Below are 8,842 nucleotides of genomic sequence, written 5' to 3' on the forward strand. Positions count from 1 at the left end.
GATAATATTGAAAATGAGAAGCTATGATAAATGTAGAGGAACCTACTTGCAATACCCATCATCTGCTCCATACACCTCTGATCTCCATAAAAAAAAGCAGGACAACAATTTCTGGATTGACCCACCGAAGTGTCTCCAATGTTTTAACATACAGAGGACAAGGCATCATGCAGCCCTTCCTCTGTGATCTCCTGCCAATTCAAATGAGGTAACTTGGACAGAGTTTTGGATGGGAGGTAGATTTGGAGAGAATATCAGCAGCAAGGAAGATGATGCCAGAGTCTCAGCAAAGGAAGGTGTAATTGGGATCCTGGATGGGCTAAAAATTGATAGAGCAGGTACTAGAATGGTTAAGCTGTACTGGCTCAGATAGGATGCATCCCAGATTGCTGAGGGAAAGAAACAAGAAAACTGCTGAAGCTCTGCCCAGATTCTTCCAAACATCTACAGATTCAAAGCAGGTATTAGAGTCATATGGCACAAAAATAGAACCTTCAGCCCACAGTGGACATGCCAGCCATTAAATTAACCACCTTGCGTGATTGGCAAATTGTTAATATCACACTTTTGTTAAGAAATAAAAGAAATAAGAAATAAACTCTCAAACTCCAGACCAGTCAGTTGCTGCTGAGGGATTAATAATCTGGGACAGAATGAGTAGTCACTTGAACAAGTGTGGATAGATTAGAGAAAGCGAGCAATGGTTTATTAAAAGCAAATCATATTGAACTAGCAGAGATTTTTTGGTGAAGTAACAGTGAGGATCAAGGGGAATGCAGTTAATATATAAACTTCCAAAAGGCATTTGATAAGGTGCCACATATGGGCTTGCCATCAAGATTGAAGACCTTGCAATAAAAGAGTACAAGCACATAGGAGCAGGAGTGGGCCACCAGGCCCCCTCAAGCCTGCCCACCATTCAATATGATCATGGCTGATCTACGCTGACCTCAACTCCTGTTCTGTGCAAGTCCCCCATTACACAATTCCTCAATCTTTCATTTATATATTTCCACCTTTAATATATCTAATGATCTGGCCTCCACCACCCTCAAGAGCAGAGATTACAGAAATTCATTACCCTCTGAGAGAAGGAGCTGCAGTTGTAGTAATAATTGGAGCGAAAGGTTTTTTTCCAGACTGAAGTATATAGCAGAGGTCAATACCTCTGGGTCATTACCAGGACCACTGCTTTTCCTGACGTGTGCAATGACTTAGACTTAGGGGTACAGGCCCTACAATTTTCAAATCTGCGGATGAAACAGAACAAAAAAAAAATCAAAGATTTGGTAATCTGTGGAGGACAGTAGACAGGACAATGGAACGAGTGTCTCAAGTGGCAGATGGAACTTAATGCTGAGAAATGTGAACTGCTACATTTTGATGGAAAGAATGAAAAAAAGGCAATATAAACTGGAGCACAAAGCACAGACCAGCAGGTATATGTCCATAGCTTGTCAAAAATGGCAAGGCAGGCTGAGAAAGTGCAAGGGATCCTGGGCATTAGAATGTAGGCTTAGAGTACAACAGCAAGGAATTCACATTGAACCTTAGAAACCAATGGTTAAGACACAAATGAATACCTTACCTTAGGAAAGAGGATGAAAAGAAATTTATCAAAATGATTCTAGACATGAGGGAGCTTAGTAATGCAGATGTACTGGAGAAAGTGTGTTTGTTCTCCTTGGAACGGAAGAGGTTGCCAGGAGACCTGGTGGCATTATTTAACATGAAGAGTATAAAGGGTAGATGGAGAGAAAAAAAATTCCCATTGGTGGGTCAAGAGCTCAGGGAATGAAGGTAACTGGCAAAGCAACAAAAGTGATACAGATTCGGCAGACTCAGGATTTTGTTGGCAATCGTAGCAGATTTTCCAAACTATTGGATGTTATTCTATTAACACTCCAATATTTTTAATTAATTTTTTTTTAAGATGATACTAGAGTAATAAAGTTTCCAATGAACCCATAAAGTTTAATGGGACCGTGAGAAAGAGAACCAGGTGAATTTCAAAGGAACATACGAGATGTGTCCCTGGTGTGATAAAGGGAGGAATCAGCACTTGGTGAGCCAGATGACGAACCACTGGGATTTCCAACTAATTGCACAGCAGATTGTCAGAGTTTTAATGTATGACAATTTTTGATTTAAAACACAGTGAGTGGTAGTAGTAAGGGGTAGTAGAGGTAGCAAATCCAATTGCAGCATTCAAAAAAGAGCTGGTAAAGAACATTCAGAACTATGTGCAGAGGGCAAGGGAGGGGGACAAGCTGTTGCATATAGATGTCTGGACTCAATAGGCTGAAAACCCTCCTTTCACGCAGCAGCCATTGTACAATGGTTATGAAGTTTTGAAGGAGTACGTGATCCTGTTTTTATGCCCTGTGTGTGCCAACAGCCTCTATGCAATAATATGGAGTTGCCAGCAGCAAGTTTGACATGTTCAAAGGTGACCAAAATTAGGGACAATAAGTTAAAAAAAGTCAATAATAAATCATAAGTGGATGAATTAATAGCTTACAACATACAAGTTATACATACGAGTTAATACATATACAAAAAGACTATACCCAATGGATTAAAGAGGCATGGGAGAAGACTTGTCTTGATTCATGGAGCAGTTGGGTCAAGTGATCAACTCCTGTTCTGGACATGCTCTCACTTGGAAGCTATTACAAAAACTTTACATGTGATCAAATGGGTTTACTGCACAATAGTGTATGTGACAACCATTGGATTGGTTTATTATTGTCACATGAACAGTGAAAACATTTGTTTGCGTGCCATGCAGGCAGCTCACTCCATACAAAAGTACACTGGAAGTAGTAGAAAGAATGCAGAATAGTGTTGCAGAAAAACGGCAGAGCAGGTAAACAAATAAAGTGCAAGGGCCATGATCAAGAATTCATCTTTAGCGTATTAGAGGTCCAATCAGGAGTCTAATAACCGTAGGATAGAAGCTGTCCTTGAGTCTGTGGTACGTGCTTTCAAGTTTTTGTATATCTTCTGCCCCATGGGAGAAGAGAGAATGATCAGGGTGGGAGAGGTCCTTGATCATGCTGGCTGCTTTCCCAAAGCAGCAGGAAAAGTAGACGGAGTCAATAGAGGGGAGGCTGGTTTGCGTGATGGACTGGAATATCTGGAAAGTCACACTTGATATACCCCATTGCTACAGCAGCTACAAGGACTAGCCCATATTGACAATCGAGAGGAGATCTCGATACATATTCCTTCCCTACAGATTTCTCAATTGTGGTAGTATAGAGATGAATCTTAAATTGTTTACTACAACTCTTGATAGCATATAAATACACAAAACTATTTCAAATGAACTTTAAAATGCAATGCAGGGGGACAATATAAAATATTTATAAGCTCAAGACAAATGCTGATTTAAAATGGATTATTTATTCAGGGACTGGTCTAGAATTAGGCTAGTACTGCTTTTCTTTTAAAATAGAGAGGCAATAATTCTACAGCCCAGGGATTTTCTGGGACAAAGCACAACAAACAGAGAATATGCTCAAGAGTAACTTACTAACTTAAATATATTTATCACTTTGCATTAAACCAGGGTTACTAAGCCCAATGCTTTTAGCATCAGGTACATCTCTAATCCTTGTACAAAAGTGCACAACATAAAACAAAATTCAATTTCCTGGAGAGAAATAAACATACAAAATTAAAATATTTTTAATCCTGCAGCATTATTCCAAAACAATGTATGTAAACCTCAGCATCTGCTGTTATTTTGTTTCTTCACATCATTCTGATTCTTCAAGTAAATTTGAATTCCAGTCAGAACCTAGTAAACTGCCACAATGTACTTCTCATCTTACTACATCTAATCTTACTACTCACACATGCACCTTACCAGCGAATAATACTGAAACAAAATTCACTATCATTAGAATAAAATCACCTTAAAAAGTATTTAGGGCATTAATGTGACTGCCTTTTTTTCAGCAGGGAGGTCAACAGACCCTATTCCAACAGGGAGTCTCCAAACCAGATGTTGTCAGAGGATGACAGTACCCGTGTAGCCATGAACAAAAATACATTGTTAGGTCAAATTCTCAGCAAAAATATATATACAAAACACCTTTCACACCCCAAAGGACATCCAAAAGTCCCTTATGGCTAATGAAGTACTTTATGAATAGTAATCACTGTACTAAAAGCTGCCAATCCGTGCACAGCAAGTCACCAGAAAATACTTATTGCGATGCTGATCAAGGAATAAATATTGACCAGGACAGTAGGTATACCCTCTGGCCTTTTCTTCTCAGAGGGTCATGTGCTTTTGGAACTTTAAGCAGTTATTGAATATTTTAAAGGCCGACGTAGATAGACTCTTGATAAGAAAGGGAATGAAAGATTACTGCTGACAGACAGAAATGTGCGATTGAAGTTACAATCAGAACTCCAAGAAGCAAGGGACTCTTGTTCTAATACATGATTCAAACAAAGCTTAATGTAAATCCAGCAAAAATATTAGAAGAGCTAAAAGAACACTACAGTTTATTGCTAAGAAATTGAATGTAAAAGGTAGGTAGGTAGGTCATTCTTTGAATATATAGTGCATTAGTGAGACTATGTCTGGTGTACCATGCATGGTTAAAGGCTCTTATTTAAGGAAGGATGTTACTGCATTTATTGCAGTTCAAAAATAGGTTAACTAAACTAATAGCTGAAATGGGCCATCTGTCTTACAAGGAAAGGATGGGCAGCTGAGACTTGTATCACCTGAAATGTGAGAAGCAACTCAAGATCAATATACAAGATCCTGCTTGGGGAGATTTTAGCACCAGGGACCAGTGCTTAAGATGGCAATGAAACAAAAGAAAATTATAAAGCCATTTAGAGATACAGCATGGAAACAGGCCCTTCAGCCCACCGAGTCTGTGCCGACTACCAGCCACCCATTTATCACCTGTATTAATCTCATTTTAAATTCTCCCCACATTCTCATCAAGTCACCCCAGATTCTACCACTCACCTGCACACTAGGAACAATTTGCAGCAGCCAATTAGTCCACCAACCTGCACATCTTTGAGATGTGGGAGGAAAACAGAGTACCTGAGGGGGAATCCCATGCGATTACAGGTAGAACATGCAAACTCCACAAGGACTGAGCCCAGGCCTCTGGCACTGAGGCAGCAGTTCTGTTGGCTGCACTACTCTCAGAGAATCATGAGCCTTCAGTACTCTCCTCTCTATTTAAAGATTGTTCCACCGTTCTTTTAGGGAGCCAGGGGAGGGAGGGGGAGGAGGGGGAGGAGGGGAGGGGGAGAGGGGGAGAGGGGGAGGAGGGGGAGAGGGGGAGAGGGGGAGAGGGGGAGAGGGGGAGAGGGGGAGGGGGGGAGGGGGGGGAGGGGGGGAGGGGGGGAGGGGGGGAGGGGGGGAGGGGGAGGGGGAGGGGGAGGGAGAGGGGGAGGGGGAGGGGGAGGGGAGGGGGAGGGGAGGGGGGGAGGGGAGGGGGGGAGGGGGGAGGGGGGAGGGGGAGGGGGGAGGGGGAGGGGGAGGAGGGGAGGGGGAGAGGGGGAGAGGGGGAGGAGGGGAGGGGGAGAGGGGGAGGGGAGGGGGAGGGGGGGAGGGGGAGGGGGGGAGGGGGAGGGGGGGAGGGGGGGGAGGGGAGGAGGGGGAGGGGGGGAGGGGAGGGGGGAGGGGGAGGGAGGGGGAGGGGGGGAGGGGGGGAGGGGGGGAGGGGGAAGGAGGGGGAGAGGGGGAAGGAGGGGGAGAGGGGGAAGGAGGGGGGGAGGGGGAAGGAGGGGGCGTGGGGGGGGAGGGGAAGGAGGGGGCGTGGGGGGGGGAGGGGGAAGGAGGGGGCGTGGGGGGGGAGGGGGAAGGAGGGGGCGTGGGGGGGGAGGGGGAAGGAGGGGGCGTGGGGGGGAGGGGGAAGGAAGGGGCGTGGGGGGGAGGGGGAAGGAAGGGGCGTGGGGGGGAAGGAAGGGGCGTGGGGGGGGAAGGAAGGGCGTGGGGGGGGAAGGAAGGGGCGTGGGGGGGGAAGGAAGGGGCGTGGGGGGGGAAGGAAGGGGCGTGGGGGGGAAGGAAGGGGCGTGGGGGGGAAGGAAGGGGCGTGGGGGGGGAAGGAAGGGGCGTGGGGGGGGGGAAGGAAGGGCGTGGGGGGGGGGAAGGAAGGGGCGTGGGGGGGGAAGGAAGGGGCGTGGGGGGGAAGGAAGGGGCGTGGGGGGGGAAGGAAGGGGCGTTGGGGGGGGAAGGAAGGGGCGTGGGGGGGAAGGAAGGGGCGTGGGGGGGAAGGAAGGGGCGGGGGGAAGGAAGGGGAAGGAAGGGGCGGGAGGGGGAAGGAAGGGGCGGGAGGGGGAAGGAAGGGGCGGGAGGGGGAAGGAAGGGGCGGGAGGGGGAAGGAAGGGGGGGGAGGGGGAAGGAAGGGGGGGAGGGGGAAGGAAGGGGGGGGAGGGGGAAGGAAGGGGGGGGAGGGGGAAGGAAGGGGGGGGAGGGGGAAGGAAGGGGGGGGAGGGGGAAGGAAGGGGGGGGAGGGGGAAGGAAGGGGGGGAGGGGGAAGGAAGGGGGGGGAGGGGGAAGGAAGGGGGGGGAGGGGGAAGGAAGGGGGGGAGGGGAAGGAAGGGGGGGGAGGGGGAAGGAAGGGGGGGGAGGGGGAAGGAAGGGGGGGGAGGGGGAAGGAAGGGGGGGAGGGGGAAGGAAGGGGGGGGAGGGGGAAGGAAGGGGGGGAGGGGGAAGGAAGGGGGGGAGGGGGAAGGAAGGGGGGGAGGGGGAAGGAAGGGGGGAGGGGGAAGGAAGGGGGAGGGGGAAGGAAGGGGGAGGGGGAAGGAAGGGGGAGGGGGAAGGAAGGGGGAGGGGGAAGGAAGGGGGGAGGGGGAAGGAAGGGGGGAGGGGGAAGGAAGGGGGGAGGGGGAAGGAAGGGGCGGGGGGGAAGGAAGGGGCGGGGGGGGAAGGAAGGGGCGGGGGGGGAAGGAAGGGGCGGGGGGGAAGGAAGGGGCGGGGGGGAAGGAAGGGGCGGGGGGGAAGGAAGGGGCGGGCGGGAAGGAGGGGGAGGGAGAAGGAGAGGGAGGGAGGGGGAAGGAGGGGGAGGGAGGGGGAAGGAGGGGGAGGGGGAGGAGGGGGAGGGGGAGGGAGGGGGAGGGGGGGAGGGGGGGGAGGGGGGGGAGGGGGGGGAGGGGAGGGGAGGGGGGGGAGGGGAGGGAGGGGGGGGAGGGGAGGGGAGGGAGGGGAGGGGAGGGAGGGGAGGGAGGGGAGGGAGGGGGGGGAGGGAGGGGAGGGAGGGGGGGGGGAGGGGAGGGAGGGGGGGGAGGGAGGGGAGGGAGGGGAGGGAGGGGGGGGGAGGGAGGGGGAGGGAGGGGGGGAGGGAGGGGGGGGGGAGGGAGGGGGGGGAGGGAGGGGGAGGGAGGGGGGGGAGGGAGGGGGGGGAGGGAGGGGGGGGGAGGGAGGGGGGGGGAGGGAGGGGGGGGGAGGGAGGGGGGGGGGAGGGAGGGGGGGGGGAGGGGGGAGGGAGGGGGGGGAGGGAGGGGGGAGGGGGGAGGGGGGAGGGGAGGGAGGGGGGAGGGGGGAGGGGAGGGAGGGGGGAGGGGAGGGAGGGGAGGGAGGGGGGGGAGGGAGGGGAGGGAGGGGGGGGAGGGAGGGGGGAGGGGAGGGAGGGGAGGGAGGGGGGGGGGAGGGGGGGGGGAGGGAGGGGGGAGGGGAGGGAGGGGGGAGGGGAGGGAGGAGGGAGGGGGGAGGGGGGAGGGGGGAGGGGGGAGGGGGGAGGGGAGGGGAGGGGGAGGGGAGGGGAGGGGAGGGGAGGGGGGGGAGGGAGGGGGGGAAGGGGAGGGGAGGGAGGGGGGAGGGGGGAGGGGAGGGAGGGGGAGGGAGGGGGAGGGGAGGGAGGGGGGAGGGGAGGGAGGGGAGGGAGGGGGGGGAGGGGGGGGAGGGGAGGGGGGAGGGGAGGGAGGGGGGAGGGGAGGGAGGGAGGGAGGGGGGAGGGAGGGGGGAGGGAGGGGGAGGGAGGGGGGAGGGGAGAGGGGAGGGGAGGGGAGGGGGAGGGGAGGGGGAGGGGAGGGGAGGGGGGGAGGGGAGGGGAGGGGGAGGGGAGGGAGGGGGGAGGGGAGGGAGGGGGGAAGGGGAGGGGAGGGAGGGGGGGAAGGGGGAGGGGAGGGAGGGGGGGAAGGGGAGGGGAGGGAGGGGGGGAAGGGGAGGGGAGGGAGGGGGGGAAGGGGAGGGGAGGGAGGGGGGGAAGGGGAGGGGAGGGAGGGGGGGAAGGGGAGGGGAGGGAGGGGGGGAAGGGGAGGGGAGGGAGGGGGGGAAGGGGAGGGAAAGGCTCCCCATCCGCTCTCCGCCCTGGACTGTCCACCACTAGGTCAACCGAGCTCCTCCGGCCCTCACGGTTCCACAACCCACACACACACTCGAGGCAGCCGAGCGGCTCCAACCTCTCCCCCCCCGACCGCGCCTTTACGGTAGCGCTCCGTAGAGCCGGCCCGGAGCTCCTACGCCCCGCTCTGAGGGAACCGGCAGCCCCTACCTGCCGCTGCTCTGCCTGCTCAGTGGCCACCATCTTCACCGGCTCTACCAATCGATCGCAGTCCCTCCACCTGTCGCTTTCCCGCTCAAAGCGCTGCGAATCGATCACCGATCTCATCGGACGACAGCGGAAAATCTTCCTCCGTGCAACCTTTCTTTTAATAAAAATTGATTTCGTGCAATTATTTTAAAATAATTTCATCTAGATCTGATCTTTAAATCATAGAAGAGCAAAATAACGGAAATAAGTAACAGGAGCATTCTGGGAGTTGTAGTTTTTCGCTGCTTTGTGCCTAAAATTCATTGAAACGCTCTATTTTGTAGTGATTGATCAAAATGATTGAAGTTTAAAGTTAGTGAAGG

The 8,842-nt window shown here is 53.8% G+C and overlaps 1 protein-coding gene across 1 annotated transcript in view; it reads right to left on the reverse strand.

Annotated features, from left to right (window-relative positions):
- pex14 (peroxisomal biogenesis factor 14) overlaps positions 1–8,601 on the reverse strand; it is a 193,024-nt gene extending 184,423 nt beyond the window's left edge. The window contains exon 1 of the mRNA XM_052039288.1: positions 8,481–8,601. Coding sequence (XP_051895248.1) covers positions 8,481–8,597 — 117 coding nt within the window. The 5' untranslated portion in view covers positions 8,598–8,601. The remainder of the gene's footprint in view (positions 1–8,480) is intronic.
- Positions 8,602–8,842: the final 241 nt, after the last annotated feature.

This window comes from Pristis pectinata, chromosome 26, assembly GCF_009764475.1.
Source record: "Pristis pectinata isolate sPriPec2 chromosome 26, sPriPec2.1.pri, whole genome shotgun sequence".
NCBI lineage: Eukaryota > Metazoa > Chordata > Chondrichthyes > Rhinopristiformes > Pristidae > Pristis > Pristis pectinata.